The 16757-nt window shown below is 39.5% G+C and overlaps 1 protein-coding gene across 1 annotated transcript in view; it reads left to right on the forward strand.

Moving 5' to 3' along the window:
- The window catches only part of NAA15 (N-alpha-acetyltransferase 15, NatA auxiliary subunit), a 46713-nt gene that overhangs the window by 24312 nt on the left and 5644 nt on the right, over nucleotides 1–16757 (forward strand). The window contains exons 11-19 of the mRNA XM_080402777.1: nucleotides 166–335; nucleotides 2716–2868; nucleotides 4951–5079; nucleotides 7445–7658; nucleotides 8832–9025; nucleotides 11177–11285; nucleotides 11881–11979; nucleotides 12728–12871; nucleotides 13975–14072. Of these exons, the coding sequence (XP_080258903.1) occupies nucleotides 166–335; nucleotides 2716–2868; nucleotides 4951–5079; nucleotides 7445–7658; nucleotides 8832–9025; nucleotides 11177–11285; nucleotides 11881–11979; nucleotides 12728–12871; nucleotides 13975–14072 (1310 nt within the window). The remainder of the gene's footprint in view (nucleotides 1–165; nucleotides 336–2715; nucleotides 2869–4950; nucleotides 5080–7444; nucleotides 7659–8831; nucleotides 9026–11176; nucleotides 11286–11880; nucleotides 11980–12727; nucleotides 12872–13974; nucleotides 14073–16757) is intronic.

Raw genomic sequence — 16757 nt, forward strand, 5'->3', positions numbered from 1 at the left:
GGACTTACCGGGACCCAGGTGATTGGAAGCACTCTCAGGTCTGCACAGGTCTGGTGTGACAGAGGCAGAATTAACTTCAGTGGCTGTATTTATAGCAGTCTGCTTCTGGCATGTTGTTTTAATAAACTGAATGACAAAACGAACCCTCATTTTTTCCCCCTCCAGATGATGGTAAAGAAGAACCTCCAACCACTTTACTCTGGGTCCAGTATTACTTGGCTCAACATTATGATAAAATTGGACAGCCATCCCTGGCTCTAGAATATATAAATGCTGCTATAGAAAGTACTCCCACTTTGATAGAACTGTTCCTTGTGAAGGCAAAAATCTATAAGGTAAGTTTGCTTATTGAGTACTAAAGCTAACTCGGGTCAGGTCACTGCTGCACTTGCACTGCTTGTAAGGTTTGTCCTCCATTGGTTCAGATGATTCCTGCGATAGTAATGCCTTACAAGGTGCAGCTCACATCCCAGGTTCCAGCAGTTTAAGGGTACATGCATTACAGTCTCCACACCTGGTCTCTTTGGATCAGCCCATAGGGCTTAACGTGGCAATGAACTCCTCCCCCTCGCCCCTGCTCCAGCTTGGATTTATCCACAGACTGCAGTCCCTTAGGATTATACCTGCTCCAAGTGGAGCCTCATCGCTGAACCACTCTGAACCAGGGGTATATCTGCTGTGGCATAGACTTAGCTGCAGCCGCAGTCACTTCGAGGCACACCTGTTCCAGTGTGGCCTTATCCGTGGGCCTTGACCACAGACCTGCTCCAGCATGGCCTCGCTCACAGCCCCAGTCCCTTCGGAAGCAAACCTGCTCCAGCATGGCTGCACCTCTGGCTGCGGTCCCTCCAGGGGTGTACCTGCTCTGTTGTGGGCTTATCCATGACGACATGCTTTGAGGTGCTCCAAGCCAGACCTCGTGCACAGCTACTGATGCTTCAAGGTGTGCCTCCTGCAGTATGGACTTATCGATAGCCACAGATGCTTCGAGGTGTACCTTCTCCGACATGGACTTGTCATTGGGCCACAATCCCTTCAGAGGTATACCTGCTGTGGCACAGACATAACCACGGCCATAGGTGCTTCAGGATACACCTGCTCTGGCATGGGCTTATTCATGACCACACGTGCTTCAGGATGTCCTGTTCCCATGTAGACTCATCCACAGGTCACAGTCCCTTTGACTCCAATTCATGCTGGAGTTCCAGCCTGTCCAGTACAGCAGCACAGAAACAGCAGCCATGCCCTGGCCATCTGCCAGCCCAGGCACATCTCCACTGCTGTTATCAAAATGTTCCCGGGCACCGCACAACAAGGTGATAAGCAGTGCAGGAGCACAGCAAGCAGCAAAAGCAAAAAAGCAGCCGCTAACGAGACCAGACTAATACACCGGAAGGCAAACAAGCCCCATGGCAAGTACAGAAACCTGTCTTTTAATAGCTAAACAGCAATAAATTCAAACTAGCACATTCCAATCATATCTGTTGTTATCTCGAACCCTTGGAGCCCTTCGTTGGGTGCCAAAAAGTGCTGCTGTGGCTTAACCCTGGCCAGCAGCTAAGCCCCACACAGCCGCTTGCTCGCTCTCCTGCTTGGTAGGAGAGGGGAGAGGATCAGAGAGGTAAAAGTGAGAAAGCTCATGGGTTGAGCTAAAAGCAGTTTAGTAGGTAAAGCCAAAGCTGCGCACACAACCAAAGCAAAGGAGAGAATTCATTCACCACTGCCCATGGGCAGGCAGGTGCTCAGCTGTCCCCAGGCCAGCAGGGCTCCATCACACGTCACGGTTATTCAGGAAGACAAATGCCATCATTCCGAATGTCCCCTCCTTCCTTCTTCCCCCAGATTTATATACTCGGCACGATGCCGTATGGTATGGAACATCCCTTTGGCTAGTTTGGGTCAGCTGTCCTGGCTGTGCCCCCTCCCAATTCCTTGTGCCCCTCCAGCCCTCTGAGAAACTGAGAAGTCCTTGACTTAATATAAGCATTACTTAGCAACAGCTGAAACCATCAGTGTGTTTTCAGTATTACTTTTACATGGAATACAAAACAGGGCACTTACACCAGCCACTAAGGAGAAAATTAACTCTATCCCAGCTGAAACCAGCACAGTTTGTTATGATGGGAGACTTTTACGTATGCTTATACTTTCCTGTAACGTTTTTGATGTGAACATCAAAATGTTAAGGTCATATTAAGCAAAATACGTGGAGAATCCATGGAAAATTACGTACTGAATTCTAGTGAGTTTCTACATAAGGGTATTATTTGGCTACTTGGGGTTTTTACTGTGCATGAAAAGCTATGAATGTTTTTAAGTAAATAAAGGAAAAACACTGCAAAATGTGAATTCTCCGTTTACAATTATATTTTCAATATTAAAAATCATACCAATAAATTTAACTGATGTTTTAGTCTTCCACTTGCTCTTACCCCCTTTTTTTTAACGACTTAAAAGCAATTTCTCAATTGTGCTGAAGTGTTATATCGGAATGGGGTTATGCAAAGTGACCTTCATGTATTTTTCAGGAAGAATGTCTGATGCCAAAAGGCTGGTAGTTCCATAATAAGGGAAAGTAATTTTTCTTTTTTCTTTAAAGCTTTCCTGAAGAAAGCTAATGTCTAAAAAAATTAATTAATTGTATTAAACAGTAAGTAGATAAAACATGCATGTTTTCTAATCATTGAATCTAATTTTAATTTCTATCTCTTTAAGCATGCTGGAAATATTAAAGAAGCTGCAAGGTGGATGGATGAGGCTCAGGCTTTGGACACAGCAGACAGATTTATCAACTCCAAATGTGCAAAATATATGTTGAAAGCAAATTCCATTAAAGAAGCAGAAGAAATGTGCTCTAAGTTTACGAGGGTTTGTTGCATTTAACTGTAGATCTTTTGAATGTCGTGGATGTAATCCCTTGTGGAATAACTTTTTGCGTTGACTTTCTGCTTACCTTTACTATAACCTTCTGTTTCAGAGCAACTGTGGTTGCTTGCTTCACTAGTGGCAGTCAGTATTAGGGTTTGAATTAACTTAGTTAAGCGTAATTACATAGTATTAAGTCAAAACTTAAAGCTTGGATTTCATTACTTTTGCCAGGTAGGGAAAATACGGCATGCCTGTTTGAGAGAGAACTTCTCAAATTATTTTTTGAAAGTAGTTTTTGGGCTTGATGTTGATTCTGTAGGATCCTTGAAAGGTCTGATAAAGCTGCCTATGTGTCACTTCTTTTGTAATGGTAGTAAGCTAGAAATCAGGCATCTCTTGGAACAAAATTTCTGTGTCTGCTAGGTGAGAGGCTTTCCAAGGTGCCTGCCTTCTGTGAACCAGCTCTCATCCCTAAGGCCGTATCTAACAGTGATAAAGGGAAGTGGGCTATTGTGTCTTCCCCTTGCCCTGATTGCCTACCCATGATGAGTTAGCTGGCAGAAGAAGTTTGCGTTATGCAGATTGCTTAATTTCATGCATCAGTTTTTGTCCCTGCCGTAACCCATTCTAATAGGTTTGCTGGTATCACAGGTTAGTTACTTTTTTCTTTTTAAATTGATTTTTCTTGCTGTTGCTCTTTCATAACTGGAAATCAAAACAGCTCAATGTAGTCTTTCCAGAATATTTGGCAAATGATAGTTTTAGAATATGGGTGATATCATTTTATGCTTTGTCAGTGGGAAGCGAGCAACAAGCTCTTGGGACCTGCCTGCAGAAGTAAAGCATTTTTTGCTTGTTGTCCCATTTTTCCCTTCTCTCTTGAAGAGCAGGAGAAACCTGGAGGAAGGTAGGTTGAACAGGGAGGGGGGAGTGGGATGTGGATATTCATAAGGGGAAAGCTGCAGGATTTTGGGGAAATGGAGGCAGTATGCAGGCAAACATGGGAGAAAGGGCAGTTTGTTTTATATAAGCTTAGCTGTATGTAGAGTTTTTGATGCAAAACTGCTACGAATCTTAATTGACCTCTTTCAATGCCTTAAGCAGCTTTTAGATGATGTCAAACAAGCAAGCATACCAGTTGCCCAAAACTGAACTTTAAAAATATAATTTGCTGGTGGTATTCTGTGTAATCTTTTTCTAATCTTCTTTTGCCACTATGTCTAGCTTATTAATTAAAAAACAATAATTGAAGAAGACTTAAAGTAAGCATAATGAAAATGGAGCGAACAGTTTTTCTGATTTTTAGCTGCCTAAATTGGACTGGTTTGAAGACTGCCGTTCTGTCTCGTTTGGGGCATTCTCCTTACCCTTCCAGTTGATTATTATCTGTCATTTTCCAAGCTTTGGCTCTTGCCTGGTTTTGGCATTAAGCTTGAAAGGCATATGATCTATGCAAGTATATATAAATACCAGATTTGGAAGACGACTATCATCTCCTTCTTTGAATCGGGAGGTGTCAAAGCTACCAGTATTCCTTTTGCTTTGCCACCGCTCTCTGGGACTGATCATATAAGAAATAGCCTATTACTACTGTCAGTTACTATGTTTAGCTCAATCAGCAGGTATCTGGAAGATACAGGTGGCAGTTTTAGTGTACAAAAAAAAAAAAAAAGTTCTCAAGGTGTCAGTGTCATGCCACATGCTAGAACTTTTCAGCCTTTTCTCTTCATGCTGCAATGTGTTATTTGTGCACCCCACATTAAAAACACTGAATATCTCTCTTATTCTAAAGATGAGGAACTGTTACAGTTAAATGCTCACTACCTGGCTATTCATTGTGTATTTCTGACTCTTCCAATAAGTGGAATATAGAGGAATTTTTTATTTTTATTTTTTTTTAGTTAATGAAGAAAGCAAGTCCATCTTAACTGTGGCATTTCTGACTTTCAGGACTCCAATTTTGAAATTTAGCATTCTTTTGATAGCCTCTTTATTTGTGCTTTTAATTAGAACAAGGTAACAGAAATGGCGGTTAAATTGAATAAAACTTACTTTTTTAAATAATGGTGTTTTTCCTTTTAGGAAGGAACCTCGGCAGTAGAGAACTTGAATGAAATGCAGTGCATGTGGTTTCAGACAGAATGTGCGCAAGCTTACAAAGCAATGAACAAATTTGGAGAAGCACTTAAGAAATGCCATGAAATTGAAAGAGTATGTATCTAGTTAAACTTCCTAGGTTGGAAAACACTAGCTTAAGTTTACTGTGCCGGTATGTTTCCTTTCTGAGCAGTACGAGGTATGTGTCATTTAGCTTCAGGAGAGATTTTGTTTCATGTTGGCTACTGGCGAGTTGATTAAATTACATTTCCTCCTCAAAATGGCAATGTAAACTATCTATTATAATGAGATTCTGTAAAGTCATTTGAAGATCCAGGAAAGAACAGAAAACTCAGAAATAATCTTATTTTTGGCAGGGTGTGTGAAAATAGGTATTTGGGTACAAACCAAGAGTATGTGTACTGTAAGTCCAGAATGAACATGGCTGAGCTGAAAAACCCAGCCTTAAAGTAAAGGGAAGATATTGCCTTTGTTATTGTTAAGCCACTGTATTTTAGAGGGAGAGAATAAATGTAAAAATCTATCAAAAATATTGGATATCTTCTCCTTTAAACTGTAGCTTAATATTATTTTTTTTAAAGAAGCTATAGAAATATAAAGCCTTCTTGAAATAGAAATTGTATTGAAAAAGGGGAGGATACTTGCACATTAACTGCAGATCTGTAGTAAGGCTAGTAAAAAAATTGGGATGCACAACTTCTGGAATAAAAATCAGTCTTGGACTCGTTTTTTTAAGCACATTAGCATCTAGAAAAAAAGACCAGACAGCTGAGGGTGTAAATCACATGTTCAGAGAGGAGAATATAGTAGGAAGCTACGCCTCTTTGCAACAGAGAGGCTTAAGGAGATTTCAACACGTGCTTTTCTGCAGAAGGGACTAGTCTGTGGAATATTCTTAGATTAGAACATACCAACAAAGTGATTCACCAAGACCATATTCTGTTCACACAAATCCTTTAAATATATTTGTGTAAATCCTTTTGAAAGAATTTGTGTAAGAAACTGTTAGTCTTGTAAATTGTCTCGTGTACCAGAAGAGGTCAGCAAATGAAGAGCTGATTTTAGGTCACCCTGAAAAAACATTCCAAAGGAATTAAGTCGCTGTGTTTAATTTATTTATTAGATGAATTGATTGAAGGTGTGGTAGAGATCAGAAGTAAGATAGACAAATACGTTGCATTTGGAAGCCATCAACAAAGCTTTTGAAAGAAAAAGCAGTGCCTCTTCAATCTCTTAGAGGTACCGGTTATGCTTAAGGCAGTCTAGTTGATAAAATGTATTCTGGATTGCAGAAACACTTTTGAAGTCGTCCTTCACACCATAAAGTATCTGAACTGTCTCAGAAAAGGAAGGGAAGTTGATCTCGTGGATTTAATAGCTGGTTCATGGCTGGGAAAACAAGAGTAGGAGCAAATAATCAACCCATACAAGAAAAATAATTTATCATGGAGCTTACTAAGGCGTGTCTCTGGGGTCTCCATTGTTTGATGTATCAACAAATGATCACAGAAAGGGAGTAGTGTAAGGACAACACCTGCAGTCTCAGTACTAAATAATAAAATGGCACATGAGACATCACGTTCAGCAGTGTACTTGGTGGAGGAGGGACAAGAAGAATGCCTATGCATAAGTAGTAAAAGGTCTTACATGAATTATTGCTGCTCAGAAATCCTGGAACTGCTACAGACAGTGCTGCAAAAACTTCTGTGTTGGTGTGGAGCAGCAGTCAAAAGGACAGTGTTGGGAATTAAGGGAAACTTTTCTTCCGTTATATAAATCCGTTGTACTGTTTACGTCTGAATATCACACCTCCTTAAAAATACTAGTAAAGTATGTGCTGTGGAGTACCTTCTGACATGAAGAGATTGCAGCTGGCTTGTCACGCTTACTATTTTATCCTCAGCTTTGACAAGCAACAGCTGAGTTTAGGATGAAGGTATATGAGATCATAAGCACATGGAGAAGTAAGTTGAAGAGGGGGATGACCCTCACTGCTTCTCAAACAAAAACAAGGGGACAATGAGGTCGCAGTGGGGAAAGCAGATCTTGAACAAAAGAAAGTACTTTCTCACACCTTGTGTGGAATTCCCTGCCACGGTATTTAATGGAAGTAAAAATTCTACTCTTGACTGAAAAAAACCAGAGCAGTTCATAGAAGAAAAATTCTTCTAGTACTTTTTAAATATGAATGTAGAACCTTTGCCCCTTAAACTGCAAATTGTCAGAGGGTAGTTACTGTTAAGAGATTGTGAAACGGGTGAATTTTGGTTCTGACCTATGTTGCCTTCTGTCCTTTTCACCATGACTTTATTTTTGGAGAGTTTTGTTAACTCGTATATTTGTCAAACAGCGGGCTTTTACTAAATTATTCCTTTGGGGAGTGTGTGTATTAGAAAAGCCAAGGTTAGTATCTGATTTGTTAATACTTGCTAAATAATGTTATGTTCTATTGTGTTAGCATTTTGTAGAAATCACGGATGACCAGTTTGACTTTCACACTTACTGTATGAGGAAGATTACCCTTAGGTCTTATGTGGACTTGTTAAAACTAGAAGATGTACTTCGACAACATCCGTTCTACTTCAAAGCAGCACGAATTGCCATAGAGATATATTTGAAGCTTCACGATAATCCCTTAACAGATGAAAATAAGGAACACGAGGCTGATACAGGTATTCAATCCTCAGGATTCATTAAATATGTAGTTTCACTAATTACTGGATATTTTATGGAAATCCACCTTTCTTATAGTTGTCGGTTGTAGTAGCCAAAAATAAGTTTTGTCACAAGTTGAAGTAGATGAACTGTAACTTGGCCTCCATATAAAAGTAGATGTTTTACTGAAAGTTAAAATAATGCCCATTTTAATTTTGGTTATGATAAAACAATTACGTTTTTTGTAGTCACAATTGTAAAACACGTTTGTGTTATAAAATGGATGGGAAAACACGGAATTCTCATGGTTGCTGGTCCATGAAATAACAGATTGAAGCAGGTGTGTTTGGTAGCTCTTCGTAAACATTTTATTAGTATGCAAAAAAGTTGTCTAGATGGCAACTTGAATTTTATAATCTCTTGCTTCTGATGTAAAAAATAATGTTCAAATCCATCAATTTCTTTTTTTTCTTTCTCATCTCTGATTTGAGAACAACTTACGTGATTATGGCTTGGAGCACCTCAGATGTTATGAGATAAGGGCTGTTGAATCCTTCAAGAGGAATTTGTCAGGTTTTAGTATTTCTCATCTCGGTTCATTTGTGTGGCTTCAGGTTCAAATTAAGACAAGCAGAAGTGAAAAAGAATTCCTGGTAGCTGCTTTCCAATGTGTTTGAAATTATTTCTCCGTGCTTTATTTGGAGGGGAGGAGAGGATCTGAATATGAGTCAAAAGTAAGATGTCTGTAGGGCAATAAAAACAAAGCTGGAACTGCCTGTGCCAAGGTGCAACTATTCCACCTTATTTTTGTTAGACCATTTAATTACTACGTTAAATATAATTCATGTTGTGTAATGCCTGAGGAATAAATCAGTGTGTATTGGTGTGCACTCTTACTCCTGGCACTGGATTTATGGAGTCATGCAGTAGTTACTTTGTTCTGCCTTTCAGCATGTTACGCTTCTGTTGAATTCCTATCGCCGTGATTTCACAAAGGGATTTGTGAATTGTGAAGCAGCGGCATAGACTGTAAAATCCTCTGTCGGTAGTACATAAGCTTTTACAAATGTAATAGCAGCATCACTAGTTAGTATTTATGGTGTAAAGATGATGATGGAGTCTGACAACTGATTGAGAATGTTTGTATTAGATGTCAACATTGTCTGGTTTCACCCTTTGCATGTGTACAGCAAATATGTCTGACAAGGAGCTAAAGAAGCTACGAAATAAGCAGAGAAGAGCGCAAAAGAAAGCCCAGCTGGAGGAGGAGAAGAAGAATGCTGAGAAAGAGAAGCAACAGAGGAATCAGAAAAAGAAGAAAGATGATGATGATGAAGAAATCGGAGGACCGAAAGAAGAACTTATCCCTGAGAAGTTGGCAAAGGTGCTTACTAATGTAATAAAAAATTCATAGAAATTTCTAGAAAAGTTACAGTGAGCACACATACAATTTGAAAGCCATTCAGATAACTTGTTTATCTCTTGTATGGCTTCTCTTCACAGGTGGCATTTTAAAAAGAATTCTTTTCTAGGAGTAGTTTGTTGGATATACTGTCAGTAATGTGATGAAATCACAGTTTTTGTGCCTAGTTCTCAAAGGCAGCGACTGAAGTCGTAGACATTTGCTACAGGTGGAATTATCTTCATGTGTGTGTTGCACTAACTTGTTGATTATACCCTGTTTCTAGTTGATCGGATGGAAGTCTTTCTATTCTGTATGTAAGGTGATTATCATTCACTCTTTGTCCCATACTATTTTTTAATTTATTGAGCATAGACAACCTGCGAAAGAGGAGACACAGAAAATACTGAATGCTTTGACAGCATTTGTTTGCATTTGTTTTGAATGGGGGCGGGGAAAAAAAGGATAAAGAAGCTGTTTGGAAATAGTGGTAGAGTAGACAGAGGTGGACTTTGAGATCTGGGTTAAGAACTGTAGAGTTATATAAAGGGGACATGACCCAGAGGACTGTTCTTGCACTAAAAGTTGTTACCTGTAAGGAGCAGGAAAACTCTTGGAAAATGTGAGGAAAGGTAGTTTACAAAATAGATACAGACTGGAAAAATTAGTTTATGGTAATAGCAGTATAGTATCCTAGATACAGTATTTGGTATTTTCACATTACAAAGCATAAAGGCTGTTATTGGCTCTTGGGGTGATACTGGAAAATTGAAATGGTAAACTTCACTCTGTAGCCTGGAAGCAAGCGACTTAAAAAAAAAAAAAAAGAAACTTGACTAGTCATTTAAGAATATTGTTGGTGTTCCCATTGTTTAGCTCACTGGTTGCAAGAAGGAGCATTCTAATTGCAGGGCTAGTTAAGATTGAAATGGTCACTATGGCATGTATTGAAATGGAGTTCTAGAGGAGAGAGAGATGTCATGGGATATCCCAGGAAAATCTAGGCAGCCCCCAAGATTATAGGGAATAGTCGCAGCTGTATAATGCATTCCTTTGGTAAATCTCCCCTAGTTATATTACATGTAATACCAGAATCGTGATACAGACACTTCCAAATTCGGTTGGTTGCAAGTGCCAGAAGACCGTTTCTGACGTGGTCACTTGCAAACAGTTTTCCTGAAACGGTTGCCCCTAGACTACTTTGGGTATGTAGCTTCAGCATTAAAGGCATAGCCTTGAAATCTGTTTTATTTTACGTCCCGAATAGTTTTAAGTGTTCAGCTATGACTGATGTATGCAAACTCATAAGAGCACGTATAAATTACGTGATTTTATAATGAAAACTGCTGTAGTATATGCTTAGCAGGAACCTCATAAGCTGTCCATCATTGTCTTCAACTCCGTTATTTGCAGTGAAGTGTATTGCTTCAACATTGCTAAATTGTTATTGACAGACAACAATTAAATTTTGTATCTGATTCTTGGAGAGTGGCTTATATTCATAAAATGTAAATATGAGGGACAACAGAGAGTTCTTGCTCAAATTATCCCTAACCTCTAGATGCCAGTGATCTGTCTGTAAAGAATCGTTGCACAAACTTAATTTGTGTTAAAGCTGGCCATTTACTGGATTACGCTAGCCAAGACCAGAAGACCATGATCAGTATCTGGTTCCTTCAAGCTTGCTGTTAGTATCTTGGCTGGGAATGTCACCGTGACCGGGCAGCTTTCAGGAACCTGTCTGAAGCTCACATGAACAGACTGTTGTGGCCATAAAGCAGTCGTTCACCAGCATCTCGGGCCCATGTGTGTAGATTGGCGTGGGGGGCTGCACTGCCCATAACAGTGCAGGTTCAGCTGCAGCTTTGTTTGCCTTCTATCATACGTCAGCAGTGAAGACTTGTATCACTATAGGAACATGTGATTTGTAACCACAAAGCAATTTTTTTAGACTTAACAGTCTGCGTTTAGACACTAATGTTGAGCGAAAAATGCAAAATTTGTAACAGAAGAGGTAATCTTATGCATTTGCCTTATGAGAGTTACTGCTGTGACTCAGAAATAGCTAATTCTGTTGTGAATTACTGTGTTTAAACTTTGACTTAGTTCTGTGTCACTTCCTTGAATCTGTAGGTTGAAGCACCTTTGGAAGAAGCCATTAAATTTTTAACACCCCTGAAGAATTTAGTGAAAAATAAAATAGAGACGCATCTTTTTGCCTTTGAGATTTATTTTCGAAAAGGTAGGTGAGAAAACTAATGAAAGAAAGCAATTTGCATTACATAAAGACGTAAATTTGAATTTAAGCAAAAATTATTAATGAGATATGAGGAGTCAGTCCCTGTTGAGACACACAACTTTGCGTTGGACTGATACCCCAGCCATGAGCAGTCTGTGAAAAACCAAAGTTTGAACATTTGGTGATTATCCACTTTTTTTTGCTGTGTTTAAATCTATAAGCAATGAGACTGTAGTTAATTTTCCCAACTTGCATTTGCCCTAGTTATTTCTTTGTATCTATAGTTTGCAGAACTACACACTGTAAAGAAGTGGTGTACAGTTGCTAATGAGAACTGGTCTTTTGAAACACTTGACTTTTGAATTCTTCTATCGGGTAAATATTATGCTTTAAGAACTTATTATGTTCAAATTTACATACTAGTTTAACAGGCTTAATTCAATGGTTAAATAAACGCATGTTAGAAAAAATGGCTGTAGCGGTACGCTCAGCTTTAATTTCTTCGAATCATTCTAATTTCAAGCACTGAATACTGGATGATAATGCAGCGAGTTCCAGCCACAGGTTTTTGAACATTTGGCAACGCTTTCTTTTCCAGAGAAGTTCCTTCTGATGCTTCAGTCTGTGAAGAGAGCCTTTGCTATTGATTCTAGTCATCCTTGGCTTCATGAGTGTATGATTCACCTCTTCAGCAGTGGTATGTATCTGCTCAGTACAACTTCGTCTGTACACGCTTCCATATGATGCCTAACCCTCATAGTCACTGATTTTTAGTTTATGGACTGTTAGCACAGTTAATTCAAGATATTTGAGACACATACTAGATAGCTTTTAAAACAACTGATTCATGCTAAAATTAAATCATGTTGATTCTGACTGCAGTTGGATTTAGTAGTTACTCCAACTTGTGCAGTTAAGTCTTGAAAAGCCTGTGAGTAGTACGGTGAAGTCGTGAAAGAGTGAGTGAGGAAATGGAAACTGCAGTGACAAATCTGACTTTTCTGCTGGCAGCCTGTGTCAGTGTGCGAGAAAAAGGCTTTGGATTTTGTCCTTTGTGTTAGAAGTTTGGAAGGGTTCTCTCCCTTCCTTTGCCCCAAAGGTCACCCTTCCTGTTGGTGGCTGCAGACTAGATACATTTAAGAACAGACTTGTATGACCTCAATCTAAACTCCTAATGGATTTTAGTCTGTAAGGGAGAAAGTACTGGTGTAACAAAGGCTTTGGCTTTTTTAAGTATCAGAAAACTGTCACAGTTAAGCTTTTTCCAACCAGATCCATTTATTTACCCTTTTGAATTTCATGCATCTTTGAGATTATTTTTTTCATTTATAATAATAATGTAAGGTGACAGGTAGTAAAATAAATGCATTAAGTAGATTTTATTGTGATTACCTGTGCTTACCTCAGTTAACTTTTCCACCCCACCACCCCACCCCGATTCACAGTATCTGAAAGTAAGGATCTGCCTGATGCGGTTAGAACAGTGTTAAACCAAGAAATGAATCGGCTTTTTGGAGCAACTAATCCAAAGAACTTCAATGAAGCTTTCCTTAAAAAGAACTATGACTCATTACCACATAGGTTATCAGGTATTCTGCCTTGATCCTTTTTCTGCCCTGCTTCTGCATTTTCTGTGCTTCTTTAGCAGCGGTATCTCATTATCAGCACCAGTGATGTTAAAAATCACTCTTTCCATGAGGAATGCTTTCTTTTCAAGCTTGCATTTTTGCAATAGCATGACCACCAGGTTGTCTGTGGTTTTCTCTTAATTTTTTCTATATGCTGCTAAAATACCAATTTTTGGACTTCTCTGTCCTGTTCTGATTTCTGATGCATGCGGAATATATCATAAGGCTGCAACTATTTAATGCATTTGTGAAATAGTTGGTATGTGAAATAGTATTTCTGAGTTGCGAAGTTGTTGGGGTTTGGATTTTGAGAAGTGTATTGGAAGAGGCTGGCTGTCCAGAGAAAGGCGCTGAGAGCTCGGCAGGCCCAGGTGGCACCCGGCGCTAGTGGTGTGCCTAACCAGGAAGGGGAGCTTGGGTGGTGCTGGTCACCTGTTACGAAGGGCTGCCTGCCCACAGTGGTCACATACTACGGTGTGTACACCACATAGGAAACGGGATGTAAATCGCCCAGGGAGCAGCGTTACCGTTGTGGCTCAGTCTGGGCTCAGACCTGGTCACAAAAAGCAGTGAGTTTACTCTTGCATCTTTTCTGGCATCAAGTCCCTTCAATTAAACTGTGTCCTGGGACTTGGAACTGTGTCCTGGTTGTGTCCTGAGCACGGTGTTATAACAAGAGCTCTGTGTGCACACCTCTTCTGTGCCCCAGTTTCCGTGTGAGGAACACGGGAGCAGTGGTGCTGGAGGGAGTTGCGGTGTGTTGCAGCAGGTCTGATTTGTTACCGTCGCTGCCTGGGATTCCATGGCATGCTGCAAAAGGCTCCGACTCTGCAGTAAAGACAGCGCCGATCTGTTTTAATGCTTTGTCTAGCATTGAACCGTAGACTTAAAGCTACCCTTCTGCTTGCTGTGGTGTCAAGCTTCAGTGCTCCAGGTGGTTCCCTGTTGAACTACTACTGTAGAGTCCAGTGTCCCTTCTTAGTCATATTGTCTCCATTTTATGTTTGTATACAAGATGTTTTTGGTCATCCACTGGGTGATGAAACATATTTTTCCTCCTCTAGCTGCCAAAATGATGTACTATTTAGATCCTTCCAGTCAGAAAAGGGCAGTGGAGCTGGCGATGACCCTGGATGAATCCCTCATGAACAGAAATCTTCAGGTAACACGTTTTATAAATTGTAAACAACTTCTGGTATATCTGTGGAAGCTCTGTGGAGGTAAGAGGAAGCCGAAACGATTGCTGTGCCTCATGATAAGGAGGTTGGGTTCTCATGAGAGAAAGCGGTAACTGGGTTCATCTGGACTGCAACGTTTAATGTCCTTTTCACACATTTATTGTAATTTTGTTGTAATATGAAGAGAGCTAGCTAGCAGCAGAAACCATGTTATCGCCACAGGGAACAGGAAAGCTTAATAAACGCAGGAGGGTTCACACGGCAAAAGATGCTACAGTCCTCCCCAAAAAAAGGATTGCAGTCTGGCCAAGCTCTAGCTGCTACACAGGCGACTGTTCACAGGAAAACGATAGAGTTAGGAGTGGCTCGAACTCTGTGAAGACTTCCTATATTCATTGTTCTGCAGGCTGTGTGCATTATCTTTGCTTTAACAAAAAGTGCGTGTGTACGTTTTGGCCTTGGTACGTAGTTTAGCAAAAAGCTTATCGAATTTTGAAACTCTCCTCTATTCTGGTGGTCGTGGAATGATCTCACTGGGCCACTGGCACTGTGCCCCCTTCCCCACTCCCCCGCTTTCATTTGGGAAGGCTGTTAGTTCTGACTGGCGATTCAAAGTATTCAATTTTTGATAAATTTTGTTTAAAAATTTATAATTAAAAAACTAAATTTTGTTTAAAAAGTAATTTTTGTTAGCATCTATGTTTCTTACAAAGAATAATAAACACTTTTTTTTTCCTGCTATGACTATCCACTGGCAGAACCTTATCTGACAAAGCAGAGAAGGAATAAAATGTCCTTTCTTTTTTCTAGTCTTTTTCTAAACTCTTTCTGTATCCCAGTCAAAGCAGTTCCTTTGCCATTACTGTGAGTGTCTGGCGCATTTAATTAAGTATTAAGAGAGATTCCTTGGCAGGCCGTGCAAACCTTAGGATGTTAGTTTCTCTCTGTTCCCCTGGCACTTTATTTCTTTATTGTGCTCTTTATGTCTGGGGGCTTAAGAGATACTTTTTTTAGACCTATTGCAAGTAAAGTAGGTGAACTTTCTAGTAGAATTATTCTTTCGTGGGCCAAAATCAGCATTTTACGAAACACATCCCTTTGGAAATACAGTGGGTCCAACAGAACTTATAATTGTGAAGGATTTGAAGTTCACAATAGAATTTTTGGACAAAACAGAGGGGGTGAAAAAGAGAGACAAATGAAGACAATTTGCCTTGATTTATGACCTTGCTTAGGATGTTAAAAGATTCAGCTCCTTTCTCTAGCTGATCTGGTTACGGGAGACACTCGTGTCTTTTATATCCTAAATACATATTTAGCAGTTTTCGTAAACTGTTTTCTTCTTTGGGTTCTTTTTTGTTTGTTATTGTTTAAGCATTCTCAAAAGGGCTTAAAATAATTTATCAATAGATTTAGAGAACAAAAAAATTAAATTGCTTTGAACAGCATTCTTTTTGCCTCATAGCTGCTTTTTGCCTGAGAGCGGGATTCTGGGACTTGGACTGGGGAAAGATTAAAATGTAACGAAAAATGCTTGGTTGTTTTAGAGGTGTTACCTTGATCAATGCTTCTTGTAGTCCTGCTGACTCAGCAGCATGTAAAGATGATAGACGCAGCATTGTGATAAAAACTCAGAAGGTTCAATTTAGGTATTCTTGGTGTCAGCATGAAGAAAGACTCGGGAGTTCTGCTGAACTTCTATATGGAAGTTGAAAGTGCCCTTAAAAAAATGAGTATCTGAAGGAGTCTAGGCATTCGTTGAAAGGCATTCTTATGCGCAAAGAGATCAAATATATTACATTTAATTTTGGTAAAGACCAGTTGTCTCAGGGCACGTTGCAGGCGTAAATCTAGATATATTTGGCCTTCTGTGGATGCCAGTGTCACGAACAGCAAATGTAAGGAAAAGGGGTTGTTGAAGAGAACGTCATAACCCCATAGCAGGAGGACAGAGCAGTTAATACACAGAACAAATAAAAGCTGTAGTAAATGTCAGAGGAGCGGAAAAAGACTAGCTTGCTGTGCTAAGGCTAGCATACACGACACGGATGGATGTTAAGTGCTGCTGGGCTTTAGTGAAGCTCTCAGTAGGTCAGTTTCTCATGTTTGGAATGCAAGTTGGAAAAAAACACAGGCAATCTCATTTTTCTCTCCTAATTCATGAACAAAAATGGATATGAAACTGCAGATACATTGAAGGATGTGATAATATCCGGGTAATTTGGTTTGATTCACTAGTTAGACACACTTCAGTAAGTCACATATCCTTCAGTGTAAAAAAAAAAAAATTTTTCCCCTACCAGAAATATTTTCACATCTAATTACGGTTATTCAGCTGATGATATTTTTACTTTTTAGTTATGTGTTATTAATGATTAAATATTTTGTAGTTCTTTCAACTCTATCTGAAAGCACGTTCACAAAAGTGATGATTAGGAAATTAGAGTATATATTCTGGATCCGTTGTTTTATTTGCGAACACTAAAATACAAATGTATGTTATGTATTGCTGAAATGTTCAGTGTGTCCTGGGAGGGGAGGGGGAACCACAAACCCAAAAAACACATTTAGATGCAAGTAAGCCCGGTTTTTGGTTGCCAGCTAGTAAGATTCAATTCTTTTTTAGGAAAATAAGGAACAGCTGACAAATTAGTGTTTTCATATTCAGT

This window comes from Falco punctatus (genome assembly GCF_963210335.1).
Source record: "Falco punctatus genome assembly, chromosome: 1".
NCBI classification, from domain to species: domain Eukaryota; kingdom Metazoa; phylum Chordata; class Aves; order Falconiformes; family Falconidae; genus Falco; species Falco punctatus.